Below are 18353 nucleotides of genomic sequence, written 5' to 3' on the forward strand. Positions count from 1 at the left end.
CCAAGCTAGGAATGGAATGGGTAGACCTCTGCTCTCCCGTAGCCGAGACTGGTAGAGAGCTGGAAACTCTCCAGGTGCGATCCCGAGACGGGACTAAGCACTTGGGAAAGCATAAGACAGAGTCAGTAAACGTGATCTCTGCTCACAGGCATACAACCTAGTGGGGGAGAGAGGCATTAAAATAAATTACGAACTTGTGCGTGAGTGCTGTACAGCAAATCCCTACCTGAAATCTTACATGTCCAACCCCTTGATCATACTTTTTCCCCTGCTTGGAACTTCCCCCTTCCCCAAACCTGTCAGACCACAGTCCCCCTCAAATCCCTCCACCTTTTCCAACAAACCTTCCCCAATTCACTCCCATCACTTTGTGTCTTCTGAAACCAAGAACCACCTCCAGCATTTATGTACCTACTTATAACCATTCTCTGTAGAAATGTATATTCAAATCTATAACCTATTTTCGTTCTGATTAGTAGTAAATATTTTATATCTGCCCACCCCATTTTTTTATTTCTCTCTCAATAAGCCCTCATGAAAGATCATCACTACTTCAATAAATCTAGAATTGCTTCAGGTGTATCAGCAGGTAACTTTTTAGCAGACACTTAGGAAAGAAGGCTATGCTTAACCATGCTGGGTGCAAAGTGAATTCTATTTGGTTACCTCCCTTCTTCTCACATCCTGGCTCTCCTAGAGGGGTTGAACTTTTAAAAATGGCATTTGCTAAGGGCTTAATATGTGCCAGGCACTGTAGTAAGCGCTGGTATAGGTACAAAGTAATCGGTTTGGACACAGTTCACCGTGTCCCACTTGGGCTCACAATCTAACTCCTCATTTTACAGATGAGGTAACTGAGGCCCAGAGAAGTGAAGACTTGCCGAAGGTCACCCAGCAGACAAGTGGCTGAGCTGGGATTAGAACCCAGTTCCTTCGGACTCCCTGGTCAGGGCTCTATCCACTAGGCCACACTGCTTCTCAGGGTGGTATTAATAATAATAATGGTATTTGTTAAGCACTTACTATGTGCCAAGCACTGTTCAAAGCACTGGAGTAGATACAAGGTTATCAGGGTGTCCCACGTGGGGCTCACAGTCTTAATCCTCATTTTCCAGATGAGGTAACTGAGGCACAGAATAGTGAAGTGCCTTGCCTAAAGTCACACAGGGGACAAATGGCAGAGTCGGAATTAGAGCCCACAGCCTCTGACTCCCAATTCCGTGCTCTTTCCACTGAACCACGCTGTTTCTCTAATGGGCGCAATGTCATCATGCAGCCAACTTCCAAGTGCCCTACAGAACGATGCTGGTATCTGAAACAGGCATATCTTATGGCAGAATGAAAAACAAAATTTAAGCTATCCTATACGTTTGTTTCTTAATAGCCTAACATTTTCCATCTCGTTTTCAGTCGAAGGAAAGAAGTCTTGGGAACCAGCTCCTTCTTTCTCACACCACGGTAGGGCTGGAAAATGTAAGGCTGAGTTCCCAGAGGCCTCTAGATTGTAAGCTCTTTGTGAGCAGGGAATGCGTCTATTTATTCCTCCCAGGTCCATAGCACTTATGTACATATCTGTAATTTTATTTATTTATACTGCAGTCTGTCTCCCCGACTCAAGACTGTAAGCTCGCTGTGGGCAGAGAATGTGACTGTCTACTGTTGTATTTTCCTCTCCCAAGTGCTTATACAGTGCTCTGCATACAGTAAGTGCTCAATAAATAAGATTGAATGAATGTTGTGATATTGTCCTCTCCCAAGAGATACTACAGTGCTCTGCACCTAGTAAGTTGTCAGCAAAATACAATTGAATGAGTGCATGAAGCCATGTGATGGCCTTGCTTTCTTGTCCATGCCTCCCGAATGGCGTAGCTGACTGACAGCTGCTGTCTGGATGGATTTGCTAGTACCTGCCTAATCCCCTCTTCATCCAACTCCCAGCCCATCTGAGCTCTAGAAACTTCCCCGAGGCTGCAGGGTGACAGAGGGTGGGGAGACAACAGAGCTCTGGGAAAGCCGGTCGTGCTTTCTGCCAACTATGCAGAAGCACGACAACTTCCCTCTCTCAGGGTCACACCCGGGGCGTTTCCAGTCCTCTACCAGTCTCGGCTACGGGACGGAGAGTCGAGCAGAGGCCCGTCCGTTCCATTCCTAGCTTGGGCAGCGGCTAGCGAGAGGAAGGCTATCTGCCTCAAGTCAAAACTCACCCGTGCCGGGCAGCGGCGGCACGGGAGAGAGTCGAGGGCGGAGACCCGAGTTGACTGCGGGGAAGGTGGCGATGGTAAACCGCTTCTGGGTTTTTCCAAGAAAACTCTGTGGATCCACTGCCAGAATGATTGCAGATGGAGAGCGGGGCGTTGAGAGAGAGATGTGTCCGTGGTGTCGTTATGGGTCGGAGACGACTTGGCATAAGACGAGATAAAACTACAAAATCACTGTTTCTGGACAATCTCAACGGTGGGGTGGAAGCACTGTTATCTCTCGTTTAGGGAGGAGGGGGAGAGTGGTTTCTGCAAGAGCCTAGGCCCTGTTCATCCTAGCCAAGTGCTTAGTCAGTCATATTTATTGAGCATTTACCATGTGCGAAGTACCGTTCTAGGGCTTGGGAGAGTTTAATGTAACAATATAACATATACATTCCCTGCCCACAACAAGGTTACATTTATATAAATACATGACAGATATGGACATAAGTGCTGTGGGACCGGGATGGGGGATGAATAAAGGGAGTAAGTCAGGGTGACATAAAAGGGGGTGGAAGAAGAGGAAAGGGGGGCTTAGTCAGGGAAGGCCTCTTGGAGATGTGCCTTCAGTAAGACTTTGAAGGAGGGGAGAGTCACTGTTGGATATGAAGAGAGAGGGCGTTCCAGGCCAGAGGCAGCAGGTAGGCGAGAGGTCGGCGGCTAGATCGACGAGATCAAGGTACCGTGAGAAGGTGAGCAATAGAGGAAAGAAATGTGTCGGCTGGACTGCGGTAGTTGCTTAGTGCCGGGCTTTCTCAGAGTCATATCTTTTCTCAGGAAAATAGGTTCCCCAGGTTCACGGAGTTGGAGAAAGGCGTGATTCCTCCCAGTTTTCAGATTAATGAACGTTGGCAAAAAGCTGAAGCCTTTCCAAAGCCCTCAGAATCATTCTATCAGGAATAATGATTTCAAAGGACTTTTCCCACTTCCCAAGTCCGGCATTCAGTAACACTAGGAAAATTAGAGAAAAGGCCAGGCAGAGTGTAGATGTTTAAATTGAACGTCAGTAGGCTAGGTGTTTAGAAAGACATTTATAAGGTTTTTAGATTTCAAGCAAGCAGTCTTAACAAAAAGGAAACTTATAGAGGGGTAAAATGGGAAATAAGGACTAATGACTCTCATCCAAGCAGAACCTTTTGGCAGCAGTTGGTAGGAATTTATCGGCTAGAATATCCTCAAAGACCACAGGCAGATTTCAATTAATGTGCGAAAGAAATTGTTCAAAATCCTTGCAAATTTGCAAGGGATTGCTCAGAGAAAGAGAAGCAGAGCCAAAAATCTGATGGTCTGTTATGCCCTAAATCACCTTGTCTGCTCAGACTCCCTTACTTCTCTGGAAATGCTATCCAACCTTGGTTTTACCAAGACCCTTTTCTTCTCGTGACTCTCTTACCCCTCTGGCTACTCCTTCTCGGTCTCTTTCACCGGCTTTTCCTCTACCTCTGTTTAGGTTCTCTGTTAAGTGCTTACTATGTGTCAAACACCGTTTAAAGCGCTGGGGTAGGTAGGAGTACATTAGGTTGGACACAGTCCCTGTCCCTCAAGAGGCTCACAATCTAAGTAGGAGGGAGGACAGGAGAACTGAGGCACGGAGAAGTTACGTGACTTGTCCAAGGTCACGCAGCAGGCAAGTGTCGGACCTGGGAGTAGAACCCAGGTCCTTTCATTCGTAGGTCTGCTATTTCCACTACACCACGCTGCGATCAAGGAAAGCCTCAGGTAATACTGCATCTTAGCTGAAAACCGGGTGTCATTTGCAGCAGATATACTAGCGGAGAGCACTGCGACCAAGAAAGGAGCAGCTTTTGTAAGATAAGGCAAAAATGAAAGCCCATGGGGCAGTCCAAACAACAAACATTTCAGCCCCGCAAAGGAAAGTTGGGATTGGTGGTCTTCGTTATTATTTTTTTAAATCAAAAACACTGAGAGGTAAATTTCACTGTCTTTGGTGCTAACGATCTGAAGTACAACACTGATATTTTTCATAAGTTGTGAATTCACACGCCAGGGCATGAAAGAGTAATGAAGGAAACAGCTCGAAGAGGCAATGCCTGAACAATTTCAGTAGCTCCATGAAATCGATCATTCAGTGGTATTTATTGAGCGCTTTCTATACACAGAGCGCTTACTAAGATCTTGGGAAAATACAATGCCGTGGAATTAGTGGACATGTTCCCTGTCCATAATGAGCTTACAGTCCATTACAGGTGGCTTCAAATCCTCAGGAAAACTGTAGTTCTCTCCAGGGTGTGGGGAGGTTTCAGGTCTTTCACGCCTCATCCTGACCTACTTCGAACCTTTCTGAGTGCCCATCGCACATCCTACAAATAGAGTAGTGGTTTTTTTTAGAACAATGTGCCTGTGAATTATACGCGGTTTGAGCGGAAACGTCAGCATTGGTAAAATTTACCAGAGCCAGTGATACTAATAATAATAAAAATGATGGTGGTATTTGTTAAGCACTTACTATGTGCCAAGCACTGTTCTAATCGCTAGGGTGGATACAAGGTAATCAGGTTGTCCCAAGTGGGGCTCACAGTCTTAATCCCCATTTTACAGATGAGGGAACTGAGGCACAGAGAAATGAAGTGACTTGTGCAAGGTCACCCGGCAGACAAGTGACAGGGCCGGGATTAGAACCCATGACCTCTGACTCCCATGCCCGGAGTCTTTCCACTGAGCCACACTGTCAATCAGGTGCGAAGATGATCCCCCCCATTAGACTGTAAACCTGTCACTGGGCAGGGATTGTCTCTATCTGTTGCCGAATTGTACATTCCAAGTGCTTAGTACAGTGCTGTACACACAGTAAGCGCTCAAATAAATACTATTGAATGAATGAACGAACTCCAAAACAGAAGCTGCCACTGCAGAAGTTGCGGAGTCATCTGGTAGGAGGCTGCCGTGTCGCTGGGGCATTGTGACCTCAAAGAATACCAGAAGTGAAGGCAGAGCATCACTGGGCAGAAAGCAGAAGGAGGAAAAGACGAGACTGGCTTCCTGAGGGCATGAGTAACCCAAGATCACCGGGCGAGCTCTATGATGTACTCTCCTCCTCAGAAACCAAGTAAGCAGAGGGTAAGGAGGGGGTGTCTTGGAGTCCATGGAAGTGTCCCCTCTTTCTAGAGAAAAACACCCTTTTAATTGTTTCTCCCAACAGTAGGGCGATATTACACCTAAAGGAGTTGAATGATGACTTGAAGAAGAAAAAACAGGAGCTCAAAGAGATGCTAAGTCCCCTGGAAGCAGAAAAAGACATTTTATTCCAGCAGCTAATGATTAATCTGGAGGAAAAACAAAGGAGGTAAAGATTACGCTTTCAGGTCATGGGTCCATTCCTCATTCACCTCCCTGACCCAGAGCTCTCTCCTTCTCCCAGAGCTCATATTTCTGCCTACTCCCAGGACTTCTCCACATGGATGTCTCTTCGCAAGTTCATTTATGTTTAAATCTGAACTTGCCCTCACCCTCCCAAATCTTCTTCTCCACCTGTTTCCCACTCTTTCTACTGATCCGTTCGGGCACCAGGATTGTCCCGCTAGGAAACCATCCTGGCTTAGGACAGATCTCCTTGATTAAAGCGAGGCACGGGCCTCACATGCCAGGGGGCACCATCCCAGCATCATCTGATAACGGAAGGTTTGAGCCTTTTATAGCTAAAGAAATCCAAACTCCCGAATGGTTTCCAGGCATCTCCCTTTAGTTCCCATGCCAGCAAAGAGTCCTGCTTGCTGAGCAAGTTTCTCCTTTGTTTAGAGAAACAGCATAGCTTAGCGGATAGAGCGTGGGCCTGGGACTCGGAAGGTCCTGGGTTCTAATTCCGGCTCTGCCACACGTCTGCCGTGTGACTTTGCTGTGTGCAAGTCACTTCCTTTCTCTGGGCCTCAGTTCCCTCACCTGTAAAATGGGGATGAGGAGTGTGACAGGTACCATAATTATTATTATTATAGTAAGTGCTCAATAAATATGATTGATTCATCCGTGGATTGATTGCAGGGCATAAACCAGTTCTGCCGCGCTCAAGTTGGTCACAGATGGGGACGACATGTTTCCGTACTCTCCCAAGCACTCAGGACGGTGATCTGCACATAGTAAACACACAATACCACTGATTGATTGACTGAGTCGGAAGGAGGGAGGCCAGAACAGCGGGGAATGTCCATCTCCCTTTCTAGACTCTAAGCTCTTTGTGGGCAAGGGAACATGTCTATCTATTCTGCTGTATTGTACTATCCCAAGTGCTTAGGACAGGGCTCTACACACTGACAAGCACTGTGATTGTTTGATTGATTGACTGAGGGTCAGGGTGCATCAGCAGTGACAAAAGAAAAGAAATGACCAGTCAGTCAATTGAATTTATTGAGTGCTTACAGTGTGCAGAGCACTGTACTAAGTGCTTGGGACAAGACAATAGAACAGTAAGCAGACACATTCCCTGCCCACAGTGAGTTTACAGTCTAGAGGGAGAAACAGTAATATAACTAAATAAAATAAGAGATATGTACATAAGTGCTGGGGTGGGATGAATAAAGGGAGCAAGTCAGGGTGACAGAAGGGAATGGGAGAAGAGGAAAGGAGGGCTTAGTCAGGGAAGGCCTCTTGGAGGAGACGTGCCTTCGATAAGGTTTTTCATTCATTCATTCAGTAGTATTTATTGAGCGCTTACTATGTACAGAGCACTGTACTAAGTGCTTGGAATGGACAAATCGGTAACAGATAGAGACAGTCCCTGCCCTTTGAGGGGCTTACAGTCTAATCGGGGGAGGAGAGTCATTGTTTACCGGATATGAGGAGGGAGGGCGTTCCAGGCCAGAGGCAGGATGTGGATGAGAGGTCGGCGGCGAGATAAATGAGATGGAGGTACAGCGAGAAAGTTGGCACTAGAGGAGCAAAGTGTGCGGGCGGGGTTGGAGTAGAGAGTAGTGAAGTGAGGTGGGAAGGGGCAAGGGACTGTTTTAAAGGCAGTGGTGAGGAGTTTCTGTTAAATGCAGGGGCTGTTTGTCCAACTCTGCCTCTCCACCCCCACTGCCATTTCTCAGTCCCTCTCCTCCCCGGGCTACAAAGTTTGGAGCTGAAGCCACCCTAAGTGGGCCAACTTGGGGGAGAGAAGGCAAAGGCAGAATTTCTTCAGCATCTCACTTTGCCAGTTACCCTCCTTCCCGGCCTCTCCGTCTGCCTGGCTTAGTGGCTAGATCTGGGGCCTGGGAATCAAAAGGACCTGAGTTCTAATCCCAGCTCTGCCACCTGTCTGCTGTGTGACCTTGGGCGAACTACTTCACTTTTCTCTGCCTGTTACCTCATCTGGAAAATGGGGATTAAGACCGTGCGCCCAATGTGGGGCAGAGATTGTGTCCAACCCCTTGTATTTACCCCAGGGCTTAGAACAGTGTCTGGCACATAGTAAGCGCTGAACAAATACCACAGTTATTAATTATTATTACTCCCCTCCATGCTCACCCCCTTCTCCAGAGTTGATTATTTAAAAGGGATGGTAACAAGCCCTCAGAAAAGTGGTGATAGCCTTTTAAAGTTGACTTGAGGTAAACGTATAAAATTTGGTATGTCCTTTATTTAAATCAATCCATCATTTGTATTTATTGAGCACTTACTGTGTACAGAGCACTGTACTAAGCGGTTAGGAGAATACAACATAACAATTGGTAGACAACAGCATGGCTCAGTGGAAAGAGCACGGGCTTGGGCGTCAGAGGTCATGGGTTCAAATCCCGGCTCTGCCGCTTGTCAACTGTGTGACTGTGGGCAAGTCACTTAACTTCTGTGTGCCTCAGTTTCCTCATCTGTAAAATCTGCTCAACTGTATATATTTTCATTACCCTGTTTGTTTTGTTAATGAAATGTACATCGCCTTGATTCTATTTAGTTGCCATTGTTTTTACGAGATGTTCTTCCCCTTGACTCTATTTATTGCCATTGTTCTTGTCTTTCTGTCTCCCCCTATCAGACCTTAAGCCCGTCAAACGGCAGGGACTATCTCTATCTGTTGCCGACTTGTTCATTCCAAACGCTTAGTACAGTGCTCTGCACATAGTAAGCGCTCAATAAATACTATTGAATGAATGAATGAATAAAATGGGGATTAACTGTGAGCCTCACATGGGACAACCTGATTACTCTGTATCTACCCCAGCGCTTAGAACAGTGCTTTGCACATAGTGAGCACTTAACAAATACCAACATTATTATTATTAGACAAGTTCCTTACCCACAGTGATCTTACAGTCTAGAGGGGAGGCAGATATTAATATAAATAAATTACAGATTTGTACATAACTGCTCCGGGACTGAGGATTTACAGGGAGCAAATCCAAGTGATGCAGAAGAGAGTGGGAGATGAGGAAATAGGGGCTTAGTCAGGGAAGGTCTCCTGGAGGAGATGGACCTTCAATAAGGCTTTAAAGGTGGGGAGAGTTGTTGTCGGTTGGATATGAAGAGGGAGGGCGTCCCAGGTCAGAAGCAGCACATACGCGAGAGGTCGGCGGGGAGATAGATGAGATCGCGGTATAGCGAGTAGCTTGGCATTAGAGGAGCAAAGTGTGAAGGCTGAGTTATAGTGGGAGAGCAGTGAGGTAAGGTGGGAGGTTATAAGGTGATTTAAACAAATGACTCCGTTGTCATAAACTTCATGGAAATAAAGGAAGAGAGGGGAGCCTCATAGAGGATATTCTTGAGGGAAAAGTGTGGAGAGCAGAATAGATGTCTCAACTTAGGAGAAGCAGCATGACTCAGTGTCAAGAGCACAGGTTTGGGAGTCAGAGGTCAAGGGTTCTAATCCTGCCTCCAGCCACTGATCAGCTGTGTGACTGTGGACAAGTCACTTAACTTCTCTGGGCCTCAGTTACCTCATCTGTAAAATGGGCATTAAGACTGTGGGACAACCTCACCACCTTGTATCCTCCCCAGCGCTCAGAACAGTGCTGTATACATAGTAAGCGCTTAACAAATGCCATCATCCTCAACTTAGTCAGACAGAGAGCCACACAGGCCACTTAAATCCTTGCCCAAAACTCTTCAAAATCATCCACCGCAACAGGAAGGGTGATATATAGAAGAACACCCATTAATTTTACAAAACCTCCTGTTTCTATGGGGAGTTCCTCAAATTTCCCTATCATTCCAGTCATAACAATTCAGATTTTTCTGACAGAGTGACTGCCAAGGCCTTTCATCAAGAATGACTGTGACTTCACCCTACCTTATAGTTTGCAGATCATGGCACGGATCATGGCGGGCAAGGGAGATGATTCCGAAGACAGCTTGATCCATTCGCTGGAGAACATCAAAGAAGCGGAGTTGCTGAAGCAGAGCCTGGTAAAAGGAAGATTTTTAGGAAGCAGTTTCTAGAGCAGGGTATAACTTCTTAACAGGGAAGGCAAAGGAGCAGAAGCTAGGCAGAGGAGTAAAAATTAGGGTCTTCAAATGTATTTATATGTGTGTGTGTGTGTGTGTGTGTGTGTGTGTTTGTAGGGGTGGAGTTTTTTGTACTTTGCATATGTGTGAATGCATGGAGGAGCTAATCCACATCCTGAACCCTTAGTCATACCAAAGTTTTCTGGAGGTTTTGGTGCTTTTTCTTCAGAGACCTCCCTCCAGCCACCCTATCTCCCTTCCTTTATGTTTTCTCATCTTGTTCTCTCACTTCTGGCACTTGGAAAGCCCGGTGGAATTGGAGACCAGGGGAGTATCCCTTTACCTTCAGCTCTTTTCAGCCTACGTCCTCCCTAATGAGTGGTATCAGGTGTGCTAGGTTGAATCTGGCTTGTTGGTGACTTTTTTAAAGCATCCAATGCTGCTTGCCCGTTCATGCACTCTTCCATCAAGCCAGTGCATTCCCCACAGGCCACGGCTCTGACTCTGCCCTAGTAATAAATAATAAATCATTTATTTATAATAAAAATTATTTATTTATTCCCTCAGTGAAATCCGAGCGGCCGACAGAGCCGTTGGAAGGGCAGTTCTGATTTTCCTTTGATAATTAACAGGTCCCATTCTAAGGAGCACACTCAGCCCCCAAGGAAGGCAGAAAGATAGAGAACACTGAGGTTAAGGGGAAACCGCAGCCTCCAGAACTGCTTTACCTGTAGCCACCTGTCAGCCTATTTTATTACTTAATGGTATTTTGTTAAGTGCTTACTATATGCCAGGGAGTGTACTAAGCACCGGGGAAGATGCAATCTAATCAGGTTGGACGTAATTCATGTCCCACACGGGGCTCTCAGTCTTAATTCCCCTTTTATGAAGGAAGGGACTGAGGCACAGAGAAGTGACTTACCCAAGTTCACACAGCAGACAAGAGGTGGAGCCGGGATTAGAAAACATGAACGAGCTCTATCCACTAGGTCATCCTGCTTCTTCTCTCTCCCCGTAGTAGAGAGGAGACAGGTGAAAAAGGAGACAAGAGGGAAGCACATGTCTCTATCTCAGACAAGTGACTTAGCTGGGGTGGTCGGAGAAAGGCAGCGACATAGGAGGCAAAAAAAGAGCTGAAACAGAGTTTGAGGCCTTCACACCTGATACTAGTTGTTAGGAAGGAAGTAGGCTGAAAACAGCTGAAGGAAAAGGAATACTCCCTTAGCCTCCACTTCCACCAGCCGAGACTTCCACTTTCCGAGAGCCGGAAGTGAGAGGACATAAATGAAGGGAGATGTGGTGGCTGGAGATGGGTCTATTGGGAAAAACAAAAACAAAATTTTGCTATGACTATGGGGTTAGGACATCCACACTTCCCTTTTCTCTGCAGGAAAAGAGGAATGAAATGCTGTGGAAGGAAATGGAAACGCTATGGAGCAAGGTAGGAGACTTGGCAGAAATAAGGTAACAGATCCGTTGGGGTATTTTTGGAACCAAGATAGCTATTTTGTTGTCCTGAGGAAAGAAAAATCCAGAAAGTCCAAGATGTTACCCAACCTCACATTGTCTAAACAAATAACGTCTGAGTTCTATGCTGGGGAATTAGGGAGGGATTGGGGGCAGCAAGCCAAGTGGATAGAGCATGGGCCTTGGAGTCAGAGGACTTTGGATTCTATTCCGGGCTCTGCGATGTGTCTGCTGTGTGACCTTGGGCAAATCGCTTCTCTTCTCTGTGCTGCGGTTACCACATCTGTAAAACTGGGATTAAGGCTATGAGTCCTGTTTAGGACAGAGATTGTGTCCAACCTGATTATCCTGTATCTACCCCAGTGCTTAGTACAGTGCCTGGCACATAGTAGGTGCTTAACCGATACTCTAAAAAAGCAAAAAATAGATAAAACCGCTAGCCAAGAACCTTCTCTTCATAAGCTTCATAGCTAGGGTACTCTATCTTTCTCTCTGTGTAATTCTGTATTCACTCTGGCCAATTGTAAACAATCTAACTCTGCAGAATGGCTTTTGATTATCTCTCTAGCCTGGCTCAGTGGAAAGAGCCAGGGCTCGGGAGTCAGAGGTTATGGGTTCGAATCCCGGCTCTGTCACTTGTCAGCTGTGTGACTGTGGGCAAGTCACTTCACTTCTCGGTGCCTCAGTTACCTCATCTGTAAAAAATGGGGATTAAGACTGTGAGCCTCACGTGGGACAACCTGATTACCCTGTATCTACCCCAGCGCCTAGACAGTGCTCTGCACATAGTAAGCACTTAACAAATGCCAACATTATTATTATTATTTCCACCCCAGTCCGGTTGCTATCGGGCCATATGGCCTCAACTGGAATCTTAAATTTCCATTCTCAGGGGGCTGTTACTCAGGTCTGGAACAGGTCTATGTCCAGTCTGATCTACCCCAGTGCTTAGGACAGTGCTTGACACATAGTAAGCGCTTAGCAAATACCATAATTATTATTATAACCCATCCTCCAGATGGCAGGGTTTGGGCATTTCTGTACACTATTCTGATTTTCTAACTGACTCCACTTGTACTAAGTGCTAGGATAGATACAAGGTAATTGGGTTGGACACAGTCCCTGTCCCATATGGGGCTCATAGTCTCAATTCCCATTTTACAGATGAGGTCACTGAGGCACAGAGAAAGAACATGACCTTGCCGGCATCACACAGCAGACAGGTGAGGAGTCAGGATTAGAACCCAGGTCCTTTTGATCTCTAGGCCTGTGCTCGATCCCCTAGACCACATTCCTCCCCCTACTTCCTTCATGACTTTCCAGAGACACAGCAAAATGAATTCACGATTCTTACTTTTTTATTCTATTTCTGAGATTTGGGAAGGAGAAAGATACAGAGAGTATTTATACAGTGTTGACAAAGTTAGAAACTCTTCTATCCAGAGCCCTGAGCTTCTCTTTAGTGGCAGAACATTTCTGAAACCTGAGAGGTGAGAAAGCCATCTTAGTCCTTCAGAGTAGCAGAAGCCACAGCTCCTTCCCACTGCCCCAAATCACATATTCACATTGCTTTTTGTGTTCTGCCTCCAGGACTATCAGCAAGATGAATTCAGTGACCTTCTGAAACAGCTGCTTCACAAGAACAAGGAAGAAATGCAGGTGTTAAGGGAACTAGCTCAGGTTGGTATCAGGGCTCAACTTGAGTAAGCAGCTAAGTTACCAAATTCATTATTTGTTGGTTCCCACTAGAGGCCTTCACTCTTCCTTAACGCCCATCTCCTTCTGTCTCAGTTTTTATATCTCAAGCTCCACACTCTCCTACCCCACCTCGCTCTGAGGCATTCTTTAGGAGGGAATGGAGTGAAAGGAGGAATCCTGGTTAGAGAAAGACCAGGGTGGAAGAGAAATGATAGTTTGTAGTTGGAAATCTAGCCCGTCAATTCAGGTAACGAGGTAAAAATGAATCAATCGATGAAGTCCCAAGACTAATCAATCCATCAATCAATCAGTGGAATATATTGAGCACTTATTGTGTGCAGAGCACTATGTTAAGCCCTGGAGAAGCACGGCATTATTCTCAATTCATCTCTCTCGTACAACCCACATATTTAGTCTGTCGCCAAATCCTGCCGGTTCTATCTTCACAGCATCGCAAAATCTGACCTTTCCTCTCTCTTCAAACTGGTACCTCACTGATCCTGCCTTGACGAATACATCAGCCTCCTCGCTGACCTCTCAACCTCCCGACTCTCCCCACTCCAGTCCATACTTCAGTCTATCGCTCGGATCATTTTTCTAAAAAAACATTCAGGCCATGACTCCCCAGTCTTGAAGAACCTCCCGTGGTTGTCCATCCACCTCAGCGAAGACCAGCAACTCTTTAAAGCACTCAATCGGCACAACCCTCCTACCTTACTTAGCTGGTCTCCTACCAGAGCCCAGCCCATATATTTCAGTCCTCTAAGCACCGGCTTGCTCTCTGTGCCCCGACCTCGTCTACCTTGCTGCCTACCCCTTTCCCGTGTTCTTCCTTCTGGCCTGCAACTTCCTCTGCCTCCAGAGGAGACGGACCACCCTCTCCCCACCTTCAAAGCCTTTTTGAGGTCACCTCTTCCCGGATTAAGCCCTCTTTTCCCTGGCTCCCTCTGCCTTCCGTATCATCTATGCATTTTGATCTGTACCCTTTAGGTACTTGGTATTCACCTCGCCCTCAGCCCACAGCGCTTGTGTACATACCCGTAATTTATATTGACATCTGTCTCCCCGTCTGGACTGCAAGCCTGTTGTGGGCAGGGAATGTTTCTACCAAATCTGCAGTGTTGTGTTCTCCCAAGTGGTACACAATAAATGCTCAATAAATACCATTCAATCAATCAGTCGGATTGAGTGCTTTCCTTGGGTGGAGAACTTAAAACTGTGATCCCCGTGTGGGACAACCTGATTACCTGGTATCCCCCCATCACTTAGAACAGTGATTTGCACATAGTAAGCGCTTAACAAATACCACCATTATTACCCTGTATCTACCCCAGCGCTTAGAACAGTGCTCAGCACATAGCAAGTACTTAACAAATACCAACATTATTATTTACTGAATGCTTGGGCGAGTACAATATAATAGAATTGGTAAATATGTTCCCTGCCCATGACGAGCTTACAGTCTATTGATTGACATCTTGTCTTATGCCGCCGAGTTGTTTCCGATCCATAGAGAGGTCACAGACACATCTCCCCCAGATGCCCCACCTCCATCTGCAATTCTTCCGGTAGTGGATCCAGAGAGTTTTCTTGGTAAAAATCCAGAAGCGGTTTACCGTCGCCTCTTTCCGCGCAGTCAACTTGAGTCTCCATCCTTGACTCTCTCTCCTGCCACTGCTGTCCAGCACAGGGGAGCTTTGCTGACAGAGAATTCTGGCAGACAATCGTGTTGGACATAGTCCACCGTCCCACATGGGGCCCATACTCTTAATCCCCATTTTACAGATGAGGTAACTGAGACCTAGAGAAGTTAAGTGACTTACCCAAGGTCACACAGCAGACGTGTGGCAGAGCACTCTCTCCCATGTTGCTGCTGCCCGGCACGGGTGAGTTTATGACTTGTAGCAGAGATTGCCTTCCCCTCGCTAGCCACTGGCCAAGCTAGGAATGGAATGCGTAGGCCTCTGCTTCACTCTCCCTCAACAACTTGATTAGCTTGTATCTACCTCAGCCCTTTATTATAGTGCCGGACACATATTAAGCACCCAACAAAAAACATTAAAAAACCAGCCTGATATTACGGGAATGTTACAAAATGTGGAGAAGTCGTGGTACGCATCCTCCATTTGCTTTGGTTCTTTTTCCCACCAGAGGAAATTTCAGAGAGAAGAGCAATAACTCCATTTTCAAGAAGAAACGTGCACGATTCAGGTAATGGGATTTCTTCTGTCAGGATACCTTTTTGCAGCTTCAAGTGAACCAAACTGCTACGTTCATCCCATGCCAATCTCTCAGCTTCAAGCTCTTGGATCCTGAGACATTAATTGATTTATTATTGTTATTATTATTATTACTACTATCCTTGTTAAGCGCTTACTACATGCCAAGTACAGTTCTAAGTCCTGGGGTAGATATAAGTTAATCGGGTTGGACACAATGCCTGTCCCACATGGGGCTCACACTCTTTATCCCCATTTTACAGATGAAGTAACTGAAGCTCAGAGAAGTTAAATGACTTGCCCAAGGTCACTCAGAGACATGGGGCAGAGCCAGAATTAGAACCCGGGTCCTTCTGACTCCTAGGTCCATGCTTTATCCACTAAACCATGCTGCTTCTCTGATTGGCCCTCACCCAACTTAAACTAAAGCAAACTAAATTTTGGCATAGAGGAAGCGGCACATTTGTCCCTAGCATCAAGTCCATGTGGCTCCGATTCATTCATTCAATCGTATTTATTGAGCGCTTACCGTGTGCAGAGCACTGTCCTGAGCACTTGGAAAGTACAATTCAGCAACAAGTAGAGACAATCTCTGCCCACGATGGGCTTGCAGTCTAGATCTACCTATTGAGCCCATGATCGCTATACTTGAAGCTCCTTGAGGGCAGGGGTCCTGTCTACTGACTCTAGTGTCACGAAAAGCAGTGTGGCTTCGTGGAAAAAGCCCGGGCTTGGGAGTCAGAGGTCGTGGGTTCTAATCCTGGCTCCGCCACTTATCAGCTATGTGACTTTGGGCAAGCCACTTCACTTCTCTGTGCCTCAGTTACCTCATCTGTAAAATGGGAATTAAGACTGCTAGCCCCATTTGGGACAACCTGATTACCTTGTAATCAGTGCTTGGCACATAATGCTTAACAAATACCATCATTATTATTATTGTACTCTTACACACTGTTACTTGTTTCATTTTTTAGTAGTTTAAGTGCTTTACTTAAGCACTGAGTTGGAAACAAGTTTATCAAGTGGGACATAGTTTCTGTCCTATTAGTCAGGGAAGGTTTCTTAGAGGAGATTTAATTTTAGTAGGTGGAAAATGGGGGTGTCTTTCAGATATAAAGAGGGAGAGAGATCTAAATTGGAGGTAGGGTGTGAGCAAGGGGTTGATGGTGAGAGAGACAAAAGCAGGACACAGAGGAACAAAGTATATAGATTGGGTTGGAGTAGGAGATGAGCAAGGATAAGTAGCGAGGAGAGGGCTGATAGCCTTAAAGCCGATGATCAGGAGTTTCCGCTTGATACAGAGTTGGATTTCCCCTCTCAGGGTCACACCTAGAAAATTTCCAGTACTCTCCCGGTCTCGACTATGGGAGGGAGAGTCAAGCAGAGGCCTGTCCATTCCATTCCTAGCTTGGCCAGTGGCTAGCGAGGAGAAGGCAATCTGCTACAAGTCAAAACTCACCCATGCTGGGCAGTAGCGGCACGGGAGAGAGTTGAGGGCGGAGACTCGAGGTGACAGCAAGGAAGGAGGCGATGGTAAACCCCTTCCAGATTTTTACCGAGAAAGCTCTATGGACCCATTACCAGAACGATTACAGATGGAGGTGGGACATTCCGGAAGAGATGCGTCCATGGCGTCGCTATGGGTCGGAGACAGACCGACAGCGCAAGATAAGACAGAGTTGGATTGGCAAAACTGGAGGTCTGTGGGGAGATGTGTACAGGAGCTTGCTTTAGAAAACACACAGGCAGTGGAGTGAAGTAAAGACCAAATCTGGGGTCTTATAATTCCTGCTTGAAAACTCAGGATTTGTCGGAATCCTAGGAATTCAGCCCAAAAAACTATGGGAATGAATATAAAGGCTGGAAACCTATGAAAATCTCCTCCCTTCCACAGAGCTGGCACCTATAGGTGTGTTGAATGGAAACCGGAGATATCTTTCAATTTCCAGCACTTGATGTGAAAGACTGGAGTTCTTCTATCTCATTCAAGCTGGGATGAGATAATAATAATAACCGTGGTACTTGTTAAGTGCTTATTATGTGCCAGGCACTGTATTAAGCGCTGGGGTAGATACAAGATAATCGGGTTGACCCAGTCCCTGCCCCACATAGGGTTCACATTCCTAATTCCCATTTTACAGATGAGGAAACTGAGGCACAGAGAAGATAAGCAGACATGTGGCAGAGATGGGATCAGAACCCAGGTCTTTCTGACTCCCAAGCCCGGGCTCTTTCCACTAGGCCACGCCGTCTCTCCTAAGATCTACCAAGCTGCTTGTGGGTGGGGAACGTGACCACCGACTCTGTTATATTGTACTCTCCCCGGCGCTTAGAGTGCTGTGAACCCAGAAAGCACTTAATAAATACCACTGATTGACCGTTGGAGCTGAAACGGAAGGTGAGATCCAGGCGGCTTCAGCTGATCATCTTACATGTCTTTGCTCTTTGCAGATGGAAATTAGGGCAGCGTGAGACCATGTAAGATCTGGACAGTCACAGACGACAGCAATCTAATCCAGGGGGACCCTCAACTCTCTTCCCTTTACCACACGAATACTTGGAGGGCCGGGTCACTGTAAACACAGAACCTGACAGACCACAGATCTCAGATGGTTGAGAGCACGGTTTCAGCCTTTTGAATAATTGAGGAGAGCTGGTCTTCTTTCCATTCATTCTGGATTTCCAGGATGTCACCTTTGTGTTATCCCGCACTGTACCCTTCCTCGGCTTTGCTAGAGCACAGAGGAATCTCTTTTATAAGGAGCGGAAGGAAACGCTGGAAGAGAAGGAGAGAGACCCTGACCCAGTGATGCTGCCCCGTCACGAACCAGATTTTAGGCAATCCACCAGGTCTCCTTGAAAACTGAATCTAGAATAGTACCGCAGTCTCTCCTGACCAGACCTTTCACATTTGATTAACATTTCCGCATAGTGACGAATGTGTGTAGCCTCCTGTTTGAGAGTTACTGGCCTCGAGCAAACTCTCTTGAGAGGGTAAATCAACAGAAGCAAAATTTTGTTGGTTTTTCTATACTGAAGCTGGCGCTAGTCACATTCTTGTTCCTTTTCTTTTTATGATATCTAAGTGCTTACTGTGTGCCGGGCAGTGTACTGGGGTAACTGGGGTAAATCAAGCTAACCAGGTTAGGCACAGTCCCTGTCCCATAAAGGGCTCACAGTCTTAATCCCCATTTTACAGATGAGTTAACTTGAGGCCCAGAGAAATTAAATGACTTGCCCAAGACCACACAGCAGACGTGTAATAGAGCAGGAATTAGAATCCAGGTCCTCCGACTCCCAGACCTGTGCTCTAACCACTAGGCTATGCTGCTTCTCATCAAAAGCCTTAAGAAAATCACAA

At 46.3% G+C, this 18353-nt stretch overlaps 1 protein-coding gene across 1 annotated transcript; it reads left to right on the top strand.

Annotated features, from left to right (window-relative positions):
* Positions 1-5184: 5184 nt before the first annotated feature.
* CCDC196 (coiled-coil domain containing 196) lies at positions 5185-17927 on the top strand. The gene is made up of 7 exons (XM_007662764.3): positions 5185-5307; positions 5401-5544; positions 9461-9569; positions 10999-11049; positions 12666-12755; positions 14925-14984; positions 17444-17927. Exons 1-6 carry the CDS (start codon positions 5249-5251, stop codon positions 14949-14951), a joined length of 480 nt encoding a protein of 159 aa, XP_007660954.1. The 5' UTR covers positions 5185-5248; the 3' UTR covers positions 14952-14984; positions 17444-17927.
* The last annotated feature ends 426 nt before the right edge of the window (positions 17928-18353 follow it).

The sequence above is a fragment of the Ornithorhynchus anatinus genome, chromosome 1 (assembly GCF_004115215.2).
Source record: "Ornithorhynchus anatinus isolate Pmale09 chromosome 1, mOrnAna1.pri.v4, whole genome shotgun sequence".
NCBI classification, from domain to species: domain Eukaryota; kingdom Metazoa; phylum Chordata; class Mammalia; order Monotremata; family Ornithorhynchidae; genus Ornithorhynchus; species Ornithorhynchus anatinus.

Coding starts and splice junctions, on each gene's coding strand:
- CCDC196 (XM_007662764.3), top strand. CDS start 5,249: ATGAGTAACCCAAGATCACCGGGCGAGCTCTATGATGTACTCTCCTCC. Junction 5,308..5,400: donor CTCTCCTCCTCAGAAACCAA/GTAAGCAGAGGG, acceptor TTCTCCCAACAG/TAGGGCGATATTACACCTAA. Junction 11,050..12,665: donor TGGAAACGCTATGGAGCAAG/GTAGGAGACTTG, acceptor TTCTGCCTCCAG/GACTATCAGCAAGATGAATT.